Source organism: Vulpes lagopus, chromosome 12, assembly GCF_018345385.1.
Source record: "Vulpes lagopus strain Blue_001 chromosome 12, ASM1834538v1, whole genome shotgun sequence".
Lineage (NCBI taxonomy): Eukaryota > Metazoa > Chordata > Mammalia > Carnivora > Canidae > Vulpes > Vulpes lagopus.
The window spans coordinates 2,612,437-2,633,660 of NC_054835.1; the positions used below are offsets into that span (position 1 = coordinate 2,612,437).

The 21,224-nt window shown below is 56.5% G+C and overlaps 1 protein-coding gene across 4 annotated transcripts in view; it reads left to right on the top strand.

Annotated features, from left to right (window-relative positions):
• The window catches only part of NEK6 (NIMA related kinase 6), an 83,617-nt gene that overhangs the window by 56,476 nt on the left and 5,917 nt on the right, over positions 1-21,224 (top strand). For all 4 annotated transcript variants that reach the window (XM_041724300.1, XM_041724303.1, XM_041724302.1 and 1 more), the window contains 3 exons: positions 3,720-3,828; positions 4,132-4,239; positions 14,337-14,431. In XM_041724300.1, the coding sequence (XP_041580234.1) occupies positions 3,720-3,828; positions 4,132-4,239; positions 14,337-14,431 (312 nt within the window). The remainder of the gene's footprint in view (positions 1-3,719; positions 3,829-4,131; positions 4,240-14,336; positions 14,432-21,224) is intronic.

Genomic DNA, 21,224 nt, shown 5'->3' on the forward strand with positions numbered 1-21,224 from the left:
TGGAATGATCTCCCTGGGGCCCCTCCAGCACTTGAGGGACAGCTTCATTTCCATGTGATGGACAAGACCGGGTGTCTCTGAGAGGTTGAGTGACTTGCCAGGTCTGGCTCTTGCTGTGCCTTCCCGTGGCAGCCCCCATACCTCTCTACCCCCAGTGCCCCTCCTCCTGGGGCCTGGCCCAGGCCCACCATGAGTCTGAACTCAGGAACCAGCACAGCTCTGTTGATGGAGCACCTACTGTGAGCCACAACCATGCTGAGCACATGTATCACTCACTAAATGCACACTATCCTCAGCAAAGCTCAGGGAGGTTTAGTCACTTGCCCGAGGCTGCACAGCCTCTGTGTGGGACCCCGAAGCCCAAGCCCTAGCCCTCAGCCCTGCTCCCTGTTCTTCCTTCAAGAGCCCACTCCCCTGCCAGCTTGACCAGTCGGGATGCTGGCTGTTGTGGGCACCTGCTGCCTCCCTCCTCTAGCCCAGTCTGTCTGCTTCTGAGCAAGGCCAGCTATGCCAGAGCCCCCACCTTGCTCCCAGCAACACTTGCAAACGGGGCCAGACATGGATTCTCCATCTTTCCCATCAGGCGCTGGGGATAGAGCAATTGCTCAGCGCCCGCTCTTCTGAAATTTGGCTCCTAGGAATTGGGGCATCATTGGGAAGTGGCATTACTTGAGCTGTTATCACCTGCTTTTATATTTTCGTTGACATATTAATGTGTTTGCAGGGATGTTAATCTCCACACAGATCCCTGGTGGGAACAGATGTGCTCTGTCATGTCTTCGCTCCTCCTCCCGCCCCCCACCACTGTTCTCCTTCATGTGCTGTTCTATTGCTGGCATGCACACATCTAGCACCCGCTGTGTGCCAGCCCCTATGCTGAGATCTAGGCGAGGGTGCTGCCTGCAGGGAGCTCACCTTCTAACAGGAGGGCAGACCCGTAAACGGACAGCCAACAGAGCTGGCCAAGGTCAGGGCCTGTGGGAGCCAAGGAAGGCTTCCTGGAGGAGGTGACACCTGAGCTGACCTGCTGAGAGCAGCAATCTGGTGCAGACTAGCTTGTGCAGGAGCCCAGTGGGATGAACAGTTGAGTCCACAAAGCCCTGGGCAAGGGGGAGGCAGGGTTGTCAGGTCACCCAGGGCCTCACTGTCCAGCCCCCAGATTAGAGACCTTGCTCCAAGGTCAGCAAGGAGCTTCCTAGGACTCAGGATGAGGAGTAGAAATGATCGGTGTTGTGTTCTAGAAGAAAGGCAAGATGCTCAGCAGAGGGTGGGTGGGGGATAAAGACGGAGGCAGTGGACAGGAGGCAGAGGGGAGACAGAGGAAGGGCCCTGCCCCCTAAGCCCCCTGCAGATCCCAGGTCCTTGCAGCCTCTCAGTCCACAGAGCAGGGCCAGGGCTCAGCTGTCAGGGTAGGGGAGACCCTCTCCCACAAAGCTCAACCTTCCTCTGTCCTGGGGCTGCATTAGGGACTGTAGGAGCCACAGGGCCAGGTGCAGGCTCCTTCTGAGTCAAGAAGAAGAGGGAGACATGTGCATGTCCGGCTCCTTGTCCCTGGCCAGGGTGTGGGGCCCCCTCCCAGCTCCCCTCCCCTTCTCCCTGCACTCCTGCCTCGTGGCCCACACCAGCCAGGGTTCAAGTCGGTCACTCACCCCTGGGGTTTCTGGGGCAGCCTCCTGGCTTCCAGGCCCCATCTTCTGACATGGTGCCTCCTCTGCCAAGGTCTTACCCCTTCCCAACTCTCCCCATTCCTCCTCCCTCTGCTGCAGCTCTAGGCCCTTCACCTGCAGGGCCTGGATGGGTGCTGCCTCCAGCAAGCGAGCAGGGCAGGGCAAGAGAGAGACCCTCCCTGGGCCTGGAGTCAGACACACTTGCTTGGCCCTTACTCCCTTGGGCAGGCCCCTGTGCCTCAGTTTCCCCATATATAATACATACTACATGGGTGCCTGGGACTTGGTAGAAGCTCAGTCTCCCCGGGCTTTTCAACTCTCCAGCTGCCTCTGGGTTTTGAGGGGAACTGGGGGCCTTGCTGGGGCTGCACCATAGTTGCCCCACTGGGCTGGCCTGGAGGCTGCTGACCAGTAAAGCCTGTGTCCCAAGGGCCTGCAGCGTCAGGCTGAGTAGTGCCACCACCGCCACGGTGCCAACATTATTTATGATGGACAGTGAAGCCGTGAGTTGCTGCCACCCCAAAACCCACCAGAGACTCTGCGCCTTCCTGCTAAATGTCACACGATGCTTATAGGACGTGACATTTAGAAAATCACCATCCACAGCCGAGCTTAAAAGCTGTAATGAGGATAAACCAACATCACAGCGTAAATAACACTGCAGCCCAGCCCACCATGGAGCCTGGGGCAGCCTGGGAAGCCTGGAGTCCTTGCTGGTGGTCTGTGCTGTAGCCTGAGCGGCTCGCCGCTGGGGTCCCTCTCCCACAGTGGAGCCTCAGGAGAGCCTCATAGATGGCTTTACTCCCAGGCCAGGGGCTTCCAGCTATGACTGTCCCATTGTTGGAGGTGCCTAGATCCAGTACCAGCTCTGGCGCTCCAGCTGGATGACCTTGGGCAAGCTCCTGAACCTCTGAGCTCAGTCCCTCATTTGGTGGCTCTTGGTGTCATTCGAAGTTAATTAGGGTTAACAGCTCAGCTTTTGTAGGCCGAAGGCCCGAGGCAGAGCTTTGCCTACCCCTTGCCAGCTACTAAGTGGCCCTTGGTTTCCTCATCCGTGAGATGGGCAGTCACCCCTGCACAGTGGCCGCAGGAGGCAGGTGCTTGGCAGATGTTCCCCCAGGTCCTGTGTTCCACTCTCCCTTCCCTAGGCCAGGCGTGGCTCCTGGGTCCATCCCTGCACCAAAGCGGCTGTACTGACACATGGGCCCACAGCTTCACCTCTGGCTACTCTGGAAAAGAGGGTGGTTTTGAGGCTGGAAGCCTGGCCCTTGGGTTCCTGGTACACACGAGTCATGGTCCTCACTGCCCTTAGTCCGGGCACATGAGAGATTCCCCAGAGGAACGTGAACCAAGACCTGTTCTGGGATCTTTGGTTATTTACAGCACACGCAGAGCAGCTTGGGTGGTTTGGGGGATTTGGTTTTGTTTTCTGAAGCATTATATACGTTTTTTCAAGCCATGAGGTAGATTAATGTCAGTTGGAACTGAGGAGCCCTTTGAAGAATGTCAACCCATTTCCTTGAGGTTCCTGCTGCCTGTTAACCATCATGTGCCCTGAGATTCTCTGGTGCCTGGGGGTGGGGCCACTGTGACTTCACCACCAGGCATTGGGTGCCTGGGTTCTGGGCCGGGCTGGGGCTGGGGGCAGAGATGCTCCACGCCAGTTCAGTCCTACAAGGAGCTCCCCATCGGGCTGTGGGAGGAGGCGGGCATGTGTCCAGAAAGTGCCCAAGAAAGGGTGACTGAGAACAGCCTTCAGGATGCAGTCCAGGCATCCATTCAGCAAAGCCATCTAGGATGCCCACTGGTGGCTGGGCCTGCTCCCACCATGGGGAGGTCAACACTGGGTGGCGGCAGACGAGACCATGGAGGGTGGTTTGGGCTAAAGTGCAGATGGGAAGTGGCAATCTTTGTTCTAAACGTTCCTGGTGCACTATTTGTTCAGTAGCCTGACAGCCCACCCCATGCCGGGCGCCAGTTACTGCTGGGGCGGGACAGGGGCACGACCATGTGGTGGCTGTCACCCAGGCCTGTCTGTCTTCCCCACCGTAGTACTTTAAGAAGCAGAAGCGGCTCATCCCAGAGAGGACTGTTTGGAAGTACTTTGCACAGCTGTGCAGTGCCGTGGAACATATGCACTCTCGCCGGGTGATGCACCGAGGTACATGCTCATCCCTCCCAGGGCCGTGGGGCCCAGAGCCGGTGGGAGGCCAGGCACCCCTGGGGCCTAGGATGGAGCATTCCTTCCACTCTTTCTGGCTCTGGGGATATCCATGAGGAGGTTGGACCACATGTTACCGAGATGGTGGGTATCACTCATCTTGCCCATCTTGGTGGGGAGTCAGAGAGTCCGGCCAGGGCCTCACACATGCCCACTCTCTGATTCCCTAAGGACGCTGCCTTTCCTGTCCCACCCGCCCTGACCTCCTAGCCCCATGCCAATTGCCTCCTTCTTCCTCTGCAGACATCAAGCCTGCCAACGTGTTCATCACAGCCACGGGGGTCGTGAAGCTTGGTGACCTTGGCCTGGGTCGCTTCTTTAGCTCTGAGACCACTGCAGCCCACTCCCTAGGTAAGGAGGCCTGTCCACACATCCAAGCAGCTGCTGGAGGCCCTGGGTAACCATGTGGGGAGGTGAGAACAGTCTCCCCCCACAGAGCCTTTGGTTCATTAATGCGAGAAAGTGCCTTCTGAGCTCTAGACTTTACCTCTTCACCACAGTGACCCAGAGGAGGGTAAACTGAGGCCCTAAGAAGCTTGAACAGGGGTCCCCTGCATCCTCACACAGCTCCACGCCCCTTCCAAGAAAGGATGGCAGAGCCCATCTTATCCAGATCCTTTTTATCCAGTTGTATGGGGCAGCCATCCACCTTCTTATGGCTGTGTCGTGTCCTCTCACGTGGGTACAGCACACTCAGTCTGGTCCTCCTGGTGGGGCACAGCAGAGCTAGTTTCTAGTTTTTGGGACAGGCAGTTTTGAAGCTGCAGGACCAGGTTCTCACCTAGGAGGAGGTGACAAAGTGCAGGGGAGCAGGTGGGGGAGGGAACAGGAACTGTCAAGTGGGGGAGCAAAGCACACAGGGGTGCTGCAGGGGCACTGCAGGTTTGGGGGGGGCCCAGGTGCCGAGCTTGGTGGACATTTTGATGTTCGGGAGCACCGGAGGGTGGGACTTGGGAACACACTCAGGCAGGTGTGGGTTTTGGGTTACTTGAAGTGATGCCCCCCATACAGAATCTGTACACAGGGTCCGTGACTGGGTGTGACACATAGAATGGTGGAGGATGAAGAGTTTGCATTTGTTTAAAATATAGAAACCAGCAGAGCCATAGAAGTAGGATCTCCCGTGTGCCACAACGGGGCATATCAACATTTAGCCAGAGATGGGTGGGAAGGACTCAGATACGGCAGGGGCATCCTCTTACGGAGCCCGTTCGCCACCCTAGAGGTGGCATCTCCCGGGGAAGGTGCTCCTGAGCCTCACTGCCCTCTGTGAAGGCTGGTCACCTCCCTTGGAAACTGCTCTGTTCTCCATGGACTCTGCCCCAGTCTGGGGCCCCAGCCCACATGTCCCCCACGCACTCTCCAAATGCCTGCGGCATGCTATGAGTACAAACAGCAGCTTCTGGTGACAGCGGAGGTGCTTTCTGGAAGACACACGTTCCTGGTGGAATCTGTCACTGTTCATACAGGTCCCGATGGCTTAGAGGCTCTGGGGGTGAAGCACACAATCAGGAGAAATGCACTAGGAATCGACAGCTCTGAGCTGCTAACTGGAGTGAGCGAATGTGTGTGTGTGTGTGCATGTGCCTGAGTGTGGGAGTGTGTGCACACAAGTGTACATGTGTCTGAGCATGGGGGGCAGGGTTTGAAAGGATGTGCAGGACCCGCCAATGCCTGAGTTTATGATACTTTACTCACACCTCCAATAGCCATGAGGGTCCGTAGGATCCTATGTGCGAACAAGAAATCTGGAACCCCGGGAGCTCAAGTGATTGTTCTAAATGACAGAATGGCAGAGCCAGGACTCAAATGCAGGCCTCTCCTTCAGAGCCCACACTTCCTCCAGAGGACCAGGGCTGGGCCTTGGAAGGTGGTGCTGGCTCTCCCTCCAGAGCTCCCAGCTGGCCATGCTGCGAGGAAGCCTTGGCTTCCCCAGTCCCTTCAGACCCTTAGGAGAATCAAAGTGTGTTGGTGAGTTTGGGGCTGTTTTCCTCTTTGGTTTAAGAGCTTCCAAAGGCCAGAAATTCCAGGGCAGCTGTCAAAGAGAAGAAGAGTTCAAGCCACTGTCCCCGTCAGCCAGGTCCCTCCTCTCCGTCCCTCCACCGAGGAGGCTGCACTCTCGTCAGAGCCGGTTAAGATCACATCATTAGGAACGGGCTTGTTCGACAGTGTGAGTTTATTGACTCGGACTGGTGCACTTATTATATTAATGAGAAGGAATTGGAATTTGGGAAAAGGCTGCTCGCTAGGCCAGGCTCTTCCCGAGGCCTTGGAGCAGCAGCTGGGCTGAGTGATGGATGGAAGGACCCCTCCTGGGGGGCCTTGTGCTTAAGTCCAGGGGACACCCCCGAGCTGAGAGGCCATGGGTGGAGGTGTGGTGAGGAACACTCCCAGAACCCAGGGCCAGGCTCCACCACAGGCACAGCACAGAGCCGAAACCCAGGGCCCAAGTCTCCCTGACATAGAAGAAAGGCCCCCCTCTCCACAACAAGGGTCTGCAAACAACCGACTAAGTCTTCTGCACACATTTGATCGGGCAAAAAATTGAACTAATTGCCATTGCATTGTGACTCAGAAAGGACTCGGGTCAGGGCTCCTTCACACCCTGTGCATGGGCGTGAATTATGCATCCACTGCTTCTGCACACCTACTACGTGGGGATGCTGTGATGGCAGCCCTGGCCCTGACAAGCACCTCCTCTCCTGAGGCCGCTGACCCCCCACCCCCCCGCAGGGCTTATGCAAATCCCATCCCCTCCTGCCTCTCCCTTCCCCAGCCCCCTCCATGCCTCTGTATTTGCTAACACGAGGCTGGCATGAAAGGGCATTAGTCATGCCATGGCCGGGCTGACAGGTACGGTACCCAGCGGTGGCAGAGTGGCTGCCTTGGTGTCAGGAATAGGAGCCGTAATTAGAGCGCGGAACAGAATGAGCGTCAGACGAATTACCAGGCAGCAGATCATATTTGTCAGGAAGGATTGCATACATAAAAATTAAGTGACAGTACACGCCGGTGTAATGAAAGAAAAATGAAAGATTTGCCTATACACAGCTCACAAGCTACAAGCAAGTGTCTCGCTCCGAGCAACGGCAGCAGCTGCAAGACAAATTGTAGGGCTGGGAGAGCAGGCCCTGCTTGTTCAGCAGTAGTGACAGGGCGGCCACAGGCTGGGCTCAGGGGTGGGCAGTGAGGCTGCCTGCACCCAGGGCCCGTGAAGGCCTCATGCTACCTCTCAGGGGCTGGGGAATAGGTCCCATCGGGGGCAGCCCCAGCAGGTACTGTGGTCAGAGCGCACAGGCTTCCCCAGGCTGTCAACCCCGGGCCTGACCCCAGGACATAACTTTTTTCCTTCTCCCTTCCCAGAGCCGACTGCTCTGGCCCTGGGCTGGGCACTAGAGAGGAGATTATGCAGCCTTCCCTGATTTCAGGGGGCCCCCAGACTGGTGGGAGAACAGAGACAGGCCCAGGGTGGCATGGTCAGGGGTGGGCAGAACTGTCTCCTGAGGGCCCACTGTGTATAGACAGGCACAGTGCTGGGGTCCCAGGCTCTAAATTGGGCCCTGATGAACCCAGGATCCTCTGGGGCCCTAGGGCTACATCTGCCCCTCCCAGGACTTGGGTTTTCTGTGGTTACCGACCTCACCAAACAGGTGACTTAACAAAGAAGACAAGGCTTAGAAGATGTTGCAGAAACATTTTGCTTTTTAAAAAATTATCCCAACGAGGTTTATGGTCTCCGTGTGACAGATGAGGACACTGAGGCTCAGAGGGCAGGATACCCCATCCCCACAAGTCACCTAGCTAGCAGGGACTAGAACCCTCGGGGTGTCAGCTCCACTCTGGGCACAGCCACAGTGCACTGGGAAGTGGGCTTGGGTCCTGATGAGCTCTCTGGGTGCCCAGCCATTCAGGGGAAAAGTCCATCTACCCTCCCAGCAGGGGCCGCCTGGGGCTTGGGGGGCCTGCCTGGGTGGCAGGGAAGGAGGATGGAACACTCCTGTGAGCATGCCCACGCTCAGCACTGGGTGGGCCCTGGGGAGCATCTGCCGAGTGGGCACATGGTCCTCACAGCCACACGCCCTGGGAGATCCCATCGGTGGGGGCACCATGCAGACAGGCTCCCTGGGCCTACTCCTGCCCATCCTTGCAGCCCAGGACGCTGGCAAATGACTGGCCCAGAAAACCTGCTCCAGCAGGTAGATCCAGGATCTGAGCATGGACCTGGTGGAGGTCCTGGGAGGTCACACCTGGCTGGTGAAGGGCATCTGGCTTGCCTGCCACACCCCTGGCATTTTCAGGGCACAGTCTGTTCCTAGATGAGCTGCTGCCAGAGAGGGAAGGAGAGGGTCTCAATGGGACAGCAAATGAAGATGGATCCTGGTTAGGAAACGAGCTACAACTCACCTGTGAGTCCAGTCATTCACTTGGCAGGACCTGTGCCAGGCCCCAGGTGCTCCCCAGGAAAGCCCCTGCTCGCTGGTATTTATAGCCTGGGGAGAAAATCCGTGTAGAGGCCTCACCACCAACCAAGCACAGCTCTAATAATCATGCCCCAGGTACCATAGCCATTAGTGCTGCAGCCTCCCTGGGGGTGGGCATTATCCCAGTCACCTAACAGAGAAGGAGGTCCAGGTGCCCTGCAGGAGGCTCCAGCCAGAGCCATGTGGCAGGGAAGGTGGGATATGGCCATGCACTTTCCCACCAGAGGGCCCCCCCTTCCCAGGCCACCTTGGGTGGGAGCCTGACACTTAGATAACAGGGTGTCACACAGAGTTGCTGTTTGTGTAACCTGCTGTGCACAACCGCTGGAGACCCTCTGCGTGGGAACTGGAAATAGGCAGATATTTGTACAGATGTCAACAATCTGAAATTAAGTCCATGCTGATGGAAGTACAGTGTTTTCTCAAGGGCGTGGCTTCCCTTGAGGGTTATTTGTAGCCCAGCATAGGGTTGGCCCGTGGTTTGAGGAGGATCTGCCAATGTGTGGTGACACAGGCCACCCTGGTAGGGAATGGTGTGTGTGTGTGTGTGTGTGTGTGTGTGTGTGTGGCTGCCCAAAAGCCAGTGCTGGGGGGAGCTGGGACAATCTGCAGAGGCCTCAGATTCTAAGCTGAGGACCTGGCCTTTCTCCCTTGGGGGATGAGGAGCCAGTCAGGCAGAGGGGAGGAGGAAGAGTGGGAATGGGTAGACAGGGAGGGCTAAGGCAGCCGGCGGTCCAGGCGAGTGAGGTGGGGGCAACAGCTGGGGCTGGGGAGGGGAGCACCCTCAGGATGGGGGGCCTGCCTGGATGTTGGCGGTTTCACAGGACAGACCACAGATGAAAATGCAGATCACAGGGCTCAGCCCAGAGAAAGCCGCTCAGGTTCCAGAATCTGGTGCTGGCTCCTTCTGTGTTTTTCCCCTGCTCCCTTTGCCACCCTCAGCCCTGCTGTTTGCGGTCCACCTGCCCCTGTGAGGGTCTGCAGGGCCGTCCCATAGCCCTTCCACCTGTGCGTGTGGGGTAGGGTGTCATGTACCCATTTTCCAGGGAAGGAAACCAAGGGTGGAGGGGAGGACTCTGGAGACCCTCAAGCGCAACCTCTCTGTTGCACCAATGGAGAAACTGAGGCGGGGAGGGAGAATTTCAGCACTCTCCAGCTGAGTGGCAGAAGTGCAGCCCACCTGTGCTGCCAGGATTGCACCCTGAGTCCCAGCTCCCAGGTACACCTGGCAGTGGCGGGGGGCATGTGTGTGGTGTCAGGTGGGGACCCCATGCTTCTCTAGACATGTTCAAAACCACCAGTGGGGAAGAAGTGCAGCCCACAGATGCCAGCCTCTTCTTCATGTGAAATCTCTGCCTTTTTCATATCTAATGAACACGTTTCAAACACGGCAAGCATCTCTCGACGCAGCAAAGTTTGTTTTGACAGGAGTGGCATATCTCGGGGATGCGGCCTCTTTAATCAGCCTCCGCTTTGAGGTCCCACGTCCTCCTCTGATATCCACCCGGTTTGAAATCCGGGAGTTCTAGGCAAAGATGTGGGGAAGGTCGGGGTTTGTTAGGCTCCTGTTTCTTTTTTTTTTTTTTAAATTTTTTTTTTTTTTTTAGGCTCCTGTTTCATATGCCAGCTCTATCCCCCACTGCAGGGAGTGAGGGTGGGGGCTGGCTGGGAGCTGGCGGGTCCAAGGACCCGATGGGATCCAGCCTCTGCTAGAAGGGGCCTCAGACCCTGAGCATCTCCGGAGTCTGTGCTACTGCTTTGTCCGCAGTGCCCCAGGCCCCCTTGGGGCAGGACTAGGGGCTGAGCTGGGTGAGGCCTTCAGAGGGCCCCTCCTCCTGTCAGCTTCTCCCACTCTTCCCCAGAATCTTTGCTCCCCTGGGGCTTGGGGATACATTCTCCAGGGCCTGCTGCAAGCTTGGAATTTCTTTGAAGTGTCTCATTTTATCTTGAAAACTTATGCAAGTTGTGCGTTATGCTTCGTAATGTTTGAATATCTGTTGTCGGTAAGGAAACCGGGTTTTACAGACTTATTCCCAGGAATAGATGGCAAAACAGGAAGAGATGCTTCCCCCTGGCACAAGCTGAGCACCCCAGCTTTAAGACTCACACACAGGGTCCAGGGGACTGGAGAATGTACCTAGGGGTGGGGACAGGCCAAATCTCCCTCAGTTAATGCTTCATAAATTCCTTTGTTTCACAGGTGTCTGAGCTTCTGAAAGCATGTCAGTGGGGAAGGCTTTGCCCAGCTCCTCAGACGATGACACATGTCACCATCTCGCGGGAGCTTGCCAGAGAGGCAGTGTCCTAGCACCAGCCCTGGACATTCTGAGCCCACAGGTCTAGAGGGTGGGCCAGGTCCAGATTTCTAACAGGCTCCTCCAAGCAATTCAGCTGCAGCTCCTGGTCAGTCCAGCCTTTCTCTGTGTCCTTCTAGACACTTCCGGGGACTGGCAACTCACTCCTTCCTGATGGGCCCACTCCTGGGAGAGCCCAGCACAACATCAAGGCTCAGTTAGCATTGGATGCAGAAGGACAGATAAAGGGATGGGACAGATGAGTGGATGAACACACGATGGATAGGCAGACTGATGGATGGGTAGATAAGCAAACAATAGATGGGTGATGATGGGTGGGTGGATGGATGGATGGACAGACGGACAGATGGATAAAGGGGTGGATGAATGGAGGGTTGGATAGAGGGATGGATGGACAGATGGTTGGAGGGAGGGATGGATAGAGGGATGGGGGAATGGGAGGATGGATGTACAGATGGATAGAGGGATAGAGGGATGGGTGAGTGGCACTGCAGCCCTGTATCTTAGGAGAAGGTCCACATCACCTTTGGGTGTTTGCCTTTCTTGCACTGTGGAAACTGGGGCAAAAGCAGAAAGAGCCCCAGGAAGGTTGAAGGTTGGGTAGAACATGAGGGAGAGGGGGTAGTGGTGCTCCCTGACCTTTCTTTTCCTCCTGTAGAGGCCCTGGTGGGTCTGAAGTGAGCAAAGGACAAGACTGAGGGTGGCGAGAGGCATCAGGGTGAGCCCAAGGGGCAGGGGTAGGGGTTCAGGGTGGCCAGCAATGGACACTACTGTCCCTCGCTGACAATGGAACCTCTGACTCCTACAGCATCCTGAGTGCTTGAGTCAGTTACAGTCTGGTCTGAGAGCTGTTTGGGTTCCATCCTGTGGTTTCCATGTAACAAGACATCCATTTTCTACTTACCTATTCCTTTTGCTCTCTCATGACCAGAATATACAAAGGGGTTTCTACTTGAAGTTGCAGTTTGTTTACAGAATCCCACATGGATCTGTAAGCTGCCTGACAGCTTTCTGCTGAATAGCAGTTAGCCAGGCGATAGGATGACACATCCTTCCTCCATGTATTTAAGTGATGGTTGCTGTCCTTGTTGGGGATTATTGCCATCAGAGAGAGGGTGGTTGGTGTCCACATAGAGCAACAGTCAGGTAGTCCCTCTTGGGTAGTACATCAAGTAGATGGTGTTTAGGCTGCAAGAAAATGGTGTTAACAGTGATAAGATGGGACAGAGTCATGGACCCAGTGAGTAGGTGCTTAGAAGGTGCCCCCCATGACCCAGTCATGGGCAGGGCACTGGGACCCTTTGGTACCTGAGATCCTGCCGCAGGGTGCTCAGGCCCAGAGCAGGGCTTTCCACCTCCATTCACAGCCTCTACAAGTTGGCCGTTAACCATTCCTCACCTGTCTCTAATGAAATGAGAAACACAAGAAGGTAATAAAATTTTCAAACAGCTTAGCTTTTCAATGTATAGGACTGTTCTTGATTTTGAGATTATGGGTTTTTCCACTTATTCTGGTGTTCAACTGTCTTCTCTCTTTTTTTTTAAATTTTATTATTTATTCATGAGAATACACAGAGAGGAGACAGAGAGAGAGGCAGAGGCACAGGCAGAGAGAGAAGCAGGCTCCATGCAGGGAGCCCGACGTGGGACTCGATCCGGGGTCTCCAGGGTCACGCCCTGGGATGAAGGCAGGCGCTAAACCGCTGAGCCACCCGGGCTGTCCTGTCTTCTCTTTTTAAAATCATAATGACACCATTAAATGATAGTTGGCAGGTTGTTTTCTTTTTTAAAAGATTTTATTTATTTATTCATGAGAGACACACACACAGAGAGAGAGAGAGAGAGAGGCAGAGACACAGGCCAAGGGAGAAGCAGGCTCCGTGCAGGGAGCCCGACATGGGACTCGATCCCAGGACTCCAGGATCACACCCTGGGCTGCAGGTGGCACTAAACCTCTGCGCCACCGGGGCTGCCCTCCCTCTGCTTTTTTATCTCAGATAATGACATACATACGTAACTTGTTCTTGATAAAAATGGAATCAGATAGGGGGATCCCTGGGTGGCTCAGCGGTTTAGTGCCTGCCTTTGGCCCAGGGCGTGATCCTGGAGTCCCAGGATCGAGTCCCATGTCGGGCTCCCTGCATGGAGCCTGCTTCTCCCTCCTCCTGTGTCTCTGCCTCTCTCTCCCTCTCTCTGTGTATCTCATGAATGAATAAATAATATCTTAAAAAAAAAATCTCACTAACCTAAAAAAAAAAAAAACAAGAATGGAATCAGATAGCATGTGCTCTTCTGTGCTTGGCTGCTTTCGCTCAGCATCGTGTCTGTGAGATCAATCCATTTTGCAGTGTATATCTGGGGCAGGCTCTTGTTTGTTGCTGTGTATTATTCCGTTGTGTGAATAGGCCACAGGATCAATATGTCCATTCAACTGTTGATTGGTATTTGTTTCCAGTTTCTGGCTCTCATGAATAAGATCATGTCTCTTGATGGACAGAAGTGCTCATTTTTCTGGGGCACCTCCCTGGGGGGTGCCACCTGCCAGGCTGTGGTGTTGGCAGTATTTGCAGCTATCGTAGATTCCACGGTAGATGGTTTTCCAAGGTTGGCGTACCTTGTTTGGTCCCCTTCGGCAATGCACGAGGGCTCCAGTTGCTGCACACATCACTAAGCTTGGTTTATAGCAGCCTTTCTAACTTTAACCACCCAGGAAGGCGGGTGGTAGTAACTCACTGTGCTTTTAATTTGTCATCATGGTCGCCCCATGATGAATGAGAAAAACATCATTTCATGTGCTTCTTGGCCACTTGGATGTTCTCCTTTGTGAAGTACCCTTTCAAGTCATTTGCAAATTTGAGGGAGGGGTTGTCTTTGACTTAATGATTTACTGAAAATACATTCTGTGTATGGGGCCATTGTTGGGTGTATGGACGAGACTTTTCTCCCAGCCTGGGACTTGCCTCTCGACTCTGAATGGTTTTCTGGGGGGAACTGAAGTTCCTAATTTTAATGAAGTCCAAATTATCAGTCTTCTCTGGTTACGCTCTTTGCTGTCCTTGGCTTAAGAAATCTTGGCCAACCCCAAGTCTGGATGTGTTGATCAGTGCCAGCCAAGGGCGGAGGCTAAGAGCTCTCTTTCTGGAGCCTAAAGATCTGGGTTTGAACCTCAGCCCTGCTGCATTTCTGAGCCTCCCTTTCCCCATCTGTAAAGTGGGTTTGCCTCATTGGGGGACTGTTAAGAACACAGGTGACCTAACACATGTGATGCACTTGGTCAGCGTTAACAGGGGTTGGTTTCCCCCCCCCACTCTTGAGACTTATCTGGACTCTTCTGGGGTTTAAGCACTTACCTAAAAGGACAATTGATCGGTTGCTTCCCAGAGCCCGGCCATCATATCCCACTCCCTTGGACACTTGGCAAAGACACGTATCCCCAGCTGCCCAACCCCCAGACCAATTGTCAGGTCTGGGGAGGTCCCTGTACCCAGGGGCTTTTAGTGCCCTACCCAGGGTGGGAGCTATAACTGAGCAGGGGACCAGAAGGAGAGGAAGACCGAGGCCCCATCTCCCCAGCCCCCACGCCTTCCCCTCCCCCTTACAGCCTTCCCTGCATGGAGCATAAGCACCCACCCACCTCCTCCCTGTATTTCAGTCGGGACACCTTACTACATGTCACCAGAGAGGATTCATGAGAACGGCTACAACTTCAAGTCTGACATCTGGTCTCTGGGCTGTTTGCTGTACGAGGTGAGTGTCTGGCTTGCAGCTTAGCAGCACTCAGCGGGGTGTGCATGGCAGGGACCCAGCCAGGGCAGGGCCTTAGGCCTCACCCCCGACCTCCCCACCCCTGGCTCAATATGGGGACACAGGGATGTGTGACATCCACCTATGACTTTGGCACCATCTGGGTCCTGTCCTTCACCCCACACAGCCCAACGTCTGCCTGATTAATGATGTCAGGCTGGAGGAGATTGTTAGAGGCAGAGGAGTGGCAAACTGGGTGCCACGTCACCTTTGGCAGCTGCCACTTGCAGAGGGAAACAGACTAAAAACAGGGTTGAGTGTCTGCCTGTGTGATGGAGGGGCACAGGCAGGGGGTCTGGCTCCCCAGCATCAGGCCTCATGCGGGGCCTTGGGGACAGAAGGGGTCGGCTCTGGCCACAGAAGGGGTCATCGGCTCTGGCCCATGCTTCTGATACACTTCGCACAGAGGGTGTCTGCGCTCTCCCGGGCTCAGCAACAGGGTTCCACTAAAGACCACGTCCCCTCCCCTGAGCTGTGGAAGGGAGCCACCAGATGGCCATTTCCAGATCTGGGGGCCCGTCTGGATGGCGGGACAGGAATATTTCTGAGTCTTGGCAGGCGCAGGCAGGAGACCACAGGAAGAGGTTCTGACCGGCCACCCTGGAGGTCCGGGAGCACAAGCCATTCTTAGGCTGTGAAGCTGTTGCAGCCGCCAGTGGGGGAGGGAGCCCCGAGCCCTCCAGTATTTTCGAGCTGGCAGCCACAGCCTCCAGCACCCTGGCCTGGACCACCTAGTGCTGGGCGGTTCTGGGATTCTGCACCGTCCCTGTCCAGATAAATGAAAGAACAGATGCGAGAGGCTTTGAAAAAATCCTCCAAGGCCCTGAGACCCCTAGCATGGTTTGCTTTTAAAATTGGAACCTTGATTATTTTTCTGCTTTCCCTGGAGCTGACTGGAGCCTATGTGGGGTCTGGTTTGGAGCAGATAAGAGACTCGTGATCAAGCTGATGCAGCTTGTAACTGCCAGGGCGGCGCCGCTCAAGATAGTGCTGAGGGGCCCACTGGGGGCATTTGGGGGGCACAGGGACTGTTGACTCGGAATTAAGCTCTACGGTCCTCGGGTATAAACGTAAGGAATGAGCTGCCCACTGCTGATCCACATCAGGACTGTTGGGGTGCCTGTAGCTGGGGTCTTCAGCAGTAGGGTCCCCTCCCTGCATTACTGAGCAAGTCTCTGAGGTCAAAACCCATCCCTTTGCAAGGTTTAAGCTTCACAGCATCTCTCCTGCTGGTAAGAGCAGACATTTTGTTTTAAAGAAGTGGCCTAGTGGTTAGAGAGGAAGCCAAGTAGCATCTGTGGCTGGACACCCCCCCCCCCAAAGGTTAGTAGTGTCAGGGACTCTCAGTGTCATTTTGAAGGTCTTGTGGGGGAAGTCAGGCCATGACGGTAGAGATGGGGAGCAGACCTGCTTTTCAGGACCCTAGAGGGCATCTGTTGTGGGAGGAATTCTTTTAATGGCCACCAAACAGGAGTAGCTGGGATGAGGTGGTATCCACCTGGTGGCTGCAGTGGATCAGGGAGTACAGGGCAGTTCCTGGCCCCCTCGGGTGCAAGAGGGCTGAGTAGTGTATCCTTCTGCTGTCCCGATCTCTCCCCACAGCCTAGCTGGTGTGGGGTTTGGGAGTCCGGAGTGGTTGGGCAGGGGGATGGTCTTTAGCAACAACAGAAAGAGAGGACAGTCGGAAGGATCCTCAGCAAGGATGACGGGAAAGAGACCTGCCTGCAGCATGTCCCAGGTGCCTGCATGGTCGGAGTAGCCCCAAGGGTTTGTGTGGTGTGGTTTTGCCTAGAACGAAGTAAAACCAGGTGGGCAAACCTCCAGAGTCACACAGAGGTGGGCAAACCTCCAGAGTCACCAAAAACCTCTGGTATTTGTGTCTGTCACCTGGGATGAACCCTGACTTCCGGGTCCCTACAGCCATCTCTCCCAAGGGCTTGGCTTCGGGTGAACAACTCGGCCACCAGGGCTGCCCAGGCCAGTGACAGAGCTGAGTCCAAGCTGTGCACCAGCCAAGCCCTGCCCCCTGCACTGGCTGGGGTCTGAGGAGGGGATTCCACACACACACACGCACACGCACACACACACACACACACACACACCCCACTAACTGGGCATTGTCCACCCCTGTGTCAGCCCTCAGGGAGGGGGACTGCCATCCCTAGTCTCCGTAGGGCTAAGTAGACGCCTCCAGTGGAGCTGGGGTCCAGGTGGGCAATTTTGAACCATGGTGTGTACGTGTACACACACCTGCGTGTAGTTAGCTCACTTGGCGGCAGTAGTTCCCGAACGGAGCCTGGCTCAGAGCAGGCCCTCCGGCATTACAGGCAGGTCACTGATGCTTGTGGCCACCCCGTCGCTGCCATGAGCTGCCGACTGGGCGTGGGCCGACTGGTTGGCATCTGCCACTCACCTCTGGCAGCACGAAGCCGACAACTGCCATATTTCCCTTTTTGCTTTGGCCAGTGGGAAATCAAAGTGCCGCTTGGCCTCCATCTCCATCTCTGGAGAACTCAGCCTCGTACCCCTGCTCTCGTGCATAGTGTCCCCAGTCCAGATGGTCTGGCCCTCTTATTTTTCCATCCCTGGTTTGGGATTTCAGGAAGCTGCTTCCTGTCTGTGTGAACCCGGATGGCCTCTGAGCATAAGCAGACCGCGGGCCGCCCCGAGTGCGAGCCAGGGTGTGGCGGCGGCCACCCCTCTCCCCGGGGCCCAAGGGCGGCAGCTGGCTCCCTGCGCTTGTGCCAGGCCCTGTGCAGCCTTTTTCTGGGCTCTGGGGGGCCGTCCTCGCGTCTCCAGCTGCAGCCCCGAAAGCTGCGTGGCCGATGTGCAGGCAGTGCTCACAGCCTGGGCTCCCCAGCACCAGGCTCGGGTGCGGCTGAGCTGCTCTGTCTGTTGGCAGCCTGTGGGGGCGATCAGCTTGCAGCCAGGGTGGGGGCTGGCGGTGGGAAGTCCTCAGAATCAGCCACGTCCTTCCTCCGTGCATCGGCGTCCTCGGCGATGGGTGGCACTGACCTAAACCGGACGGCTCAGGCCTCTCACAGGCGAGGGCTGGTGAGGCCGCCAAGGCCCCCGACCCTGCAGGAAGTGGGTGCTACCGCCACAGACAGGGAGGGAGATGCATCTGGACCCAGGGTTTGGTAATTGGAAGGAAACATCCCACAGACATGACCAGAGCTTCCACTACTCGGCCCGTGGTGTGTCCCCGAAGCACCGGCCTGAAGAACCGTCCCAGACGCTCCCACCCACACGCCTGCCTGCTCCAGACCGCATCTGAGGAGGAGCCCACCCGAGCCAGGGCGGCCTACGGCCTGAAGTGACAGCATAGAGCCAGAGAAAACCTGCCCTGGGTGGACAGGCCTGCCCCGGCACAGCCTCAAGTCTCGAAAGTGCCCCGTGATAGTTTCCTCTGCTACAACAGGTTGTCACAGAGCTGACAGCTTCATACAACATAAAAGTATTTGCTTACCGTTCTGAGGGCCACAAGTCCAAAATCTGTTCTAGTGGACAAAAGGCAAGATGCTGGCAGGGTTTGGTTCCTTCTGCAGGTTCCAGAGAGAAGCCCTTTCCTTGCCTTTTCCATGGAAAATGGGGAGGTTCCAGGTGCTCCTTGGCTCACGACCCCTTCCTCCTCTGTAGTCACTCTGCCTCAGCCTCCCTCTTATAAGGACACTTGTGATTACACTTAGGACCCACCTGGACCACCCAGCACTCTCTCCCACGTGGGGTCGTTAATTTGATCACACCTGCTGAATCCTTTTTACCATTGAAGAGAACACGCTCACAGGCTTCACGGATGAAGATACAGGCATCTCTGGGGGTCTTTAGTCAGCCCACCCCCATCCCTTGGGCAGCCAGGGGTCTACTAAGAACCTCCTGAGCTCACCCAAAGATGTTAATGTTGACTGGTGGCTAGTGAGTGGCCACAAAACACTTTACCTGCCTCGTGCGCCCCGGAGGGTGGGTGCCAACTGGGATCTGTCGGGAAGAGGTCACCGTCTGGAGAAATAGGCCAGATGGCTCAGCAGCTGGGAGCAGCACTGCCCCCAGAGAATCACACCAGGCCAGTCCCAGCCTTGTTATAAGGGAAAAAGCAGACTCAGGGAGGTGGAGTGACTCCCCAGGATCTCATAACAAGGAAGTGGCCAAGATGGGCACTGGTCCCCAGGCTGCCTGTCAGAGCCCACCCCCTGTGGACAGGCCCTGGCCAGAAGCAGGGCAGGACGTGCGGGCCTTCCTGAGCCGGGGTGGGGGAGGGGCGGGCAGTCCCCTTCTCCCTGGTGACTCCATGCTTGGGTGGGCCTAAGTGCCGTGGAGAAGGGCCTGTGGGCCCCAGCCCAGAGTCCCAGGGGAGGAAGGCCAGGTTGTGAGGAGTCCTAAGCCACTGCAGCAGCCCCCTCTGTGGTAGGAGCCCGCCCCCCAGCAGAGATGCTGGAGCTTGGCCCTGTCAGAAGGCCCAGGACTTTGTTTTCATTACCCAGCACGCCTCATGGGGGCACCCAGTGTGCGAGCTCCGCAGTTTTATTTACATGAGAGCTCAGTTCTGAGCATGGAGCTGAAGGAATTGGCTTGTCCAGCACCAGCCCCAGGATCCTCAGCAGGGAACCTTCTCACAGCAGCCTTGGGGGACTGGACCCAGCAAGAAAGCAGTGAGGGACACAGACTAAGGATTGGCCGCCCCTTGTACAGGATCCTGTTTGGAATTCTGGCTCTACCCAGAGAAAGGTGTGGTACCCTTTGGCTCGTGGGGGAGCAGGGCTGCAGACCCCTTGGTGCTTGGCTTCTGGGTGCAGCCTTCACTCTGGGGAGGGCTTTGGAGATACTAGGTGACAGGACGGCTGTCTGAGGCCCCAACAGGGCAGGAGTCAACAGCAGTTGCTGTCACCTCTGAAGTCAGAGTCCCCTCCTCCCTCTGACATCTCAGATCACACACCAGTTTCCCTGAGCCCTCCTGGCAGGCCAGGCGCCCACACTCTCCCACTTTCCTGGCTGGGTGTCATCCCGATAATGCCAGAGAAGGAAAGTTCTGTATTTGAGGAGCAGCGCTGAGCGCCACAGCCCTTGGCAGTTCGAACGAGGCAGACGGGATCGGCCCCAGACAGTCCCCTTCCGCGGCAACCGGGCAGAGGTGGGCAGTCGTCTGGTCGCTGGTGCGAGGATCTCATCATTCGGGGTAATCGTGCTAATCCCAGCACCTCAAGCAGCCCCAGAGGTTCCATCACAGCCCAGCGCCCTGATCGGGGTGGAAGGCCCACGGCCGGCAGCAGGAGGGGCAACGGGCAGGTCTCTGCTGCCACCAGAATCTGCCTTGGTGGATGGGAAGCCGCAGTCATCGAGGAGAGGGAGGGCTCCCCGGGCAGATCCCTCTGCGGACTCTGTTGAGGACAGCATGGGCACGTGCCGGAGGGAGGGAGGAACGCTTTCAAGGGGATGGTGGTCTGGGGCTCGCCCCGTACCCATCTGCAGGGCCCTTTTGGAATCCCAAATGGCAAGGTGTGTGCAGATCAGAATGGCTTGCTGAAAGGATTAGTCAGTCTCCCTCCCAGGCCCGACGCCTAAAAAAACAGGGCCTGTGTTAGTGGGCCGACATTTTAAATGTTCTTCTACTCTGAACAGAAACACTTTCCAGGAAAACCCATCTTAATCGTCCAGCCACGACTCGGAGGGCACTCAGATCACCCCCAAGTGACCACCCTGGAGCCTCAGCTGCTCTCCACTGTGGCAACAGATGTCCTTTTGAAGCTGCCCAATTAACCCTTTGCACCCGAGGCTCTCACTTGAACTATTGCAAATGCATCTCCTGCGTGATGCCGTTTTGCACACTGGTAAAGCCAGCTCCCCGTCAGGCCAGTGGAACCCGCAGCGGGCAGGGCCTCCACGCACTCGGCCTTCCCTGCCAAGTGCCAGGGCCACTCCCTGTAGCCTACCTGCAAGTATGGGTTTCCCAATCGTCCTCGAACGGGTTGGAGTCCCTGGTCATGGGAGGAAAGGTGAGGGGGAGCACTGAGGCTTTCCCTGAACGCCCATCTGAAAGCACCTGGGCCACAGGTAGTTTTCCGGGCTGACTCCTGGGCCTGGGTCAGAGGAAACCACAGAGTCTCCGGGCCACACTGTGCTGTGTCCCTGAAGGCCTTCCAGAAACCCAAGGATGCTGCCCGGGGGCCCTCCTAGAGAAGGCAGGCCCTGCTCTTGGGGCCCCCAGAGCTGTTCACAGAGGCCAACAGAGGCTGGGGGCAGACAGCGGCACTAAAGCTGGTGGGCACCCATAAACCCCGCACCGCGGGCTCCACCCTGCCTTGAGATGGGGTTTGCTGGCCTGCCTGCTGCGGCCGCCCACTGCCCCATCACAGCCAGAGCCCCAGAACCCCTGGCCAAAGAGTCTGAGCGGAGTGGCCTTGGCAGCCTGGCTCCTCGAAGGGAACCAAGGCCAAACAGACAGGCAGGCACAGTTACCCGACGGCACTTCATTAGCAGGAGGCGTTGGGCCATCTTTTGGCAGCAGGCAACAGTGAGCAGGAGTGACAAGAAGTACTTGAATCCCATTACGGATTAATCAGCAGATGGGGCCGGCAGGCACTGTGCTGGGCTGCTACTCGGCTGCTGGACACAGCCGCCCCAGAGCTCCCGCGAACCCCGAGTAGCGCTGTGTGATGGGGCGGGGGCCCGGGTCCCCTCCAGACAAGGGAAGCCTGGTAGTTCCCTGACTGGGGAAGACCCCACTGGGCCACCATCTCAT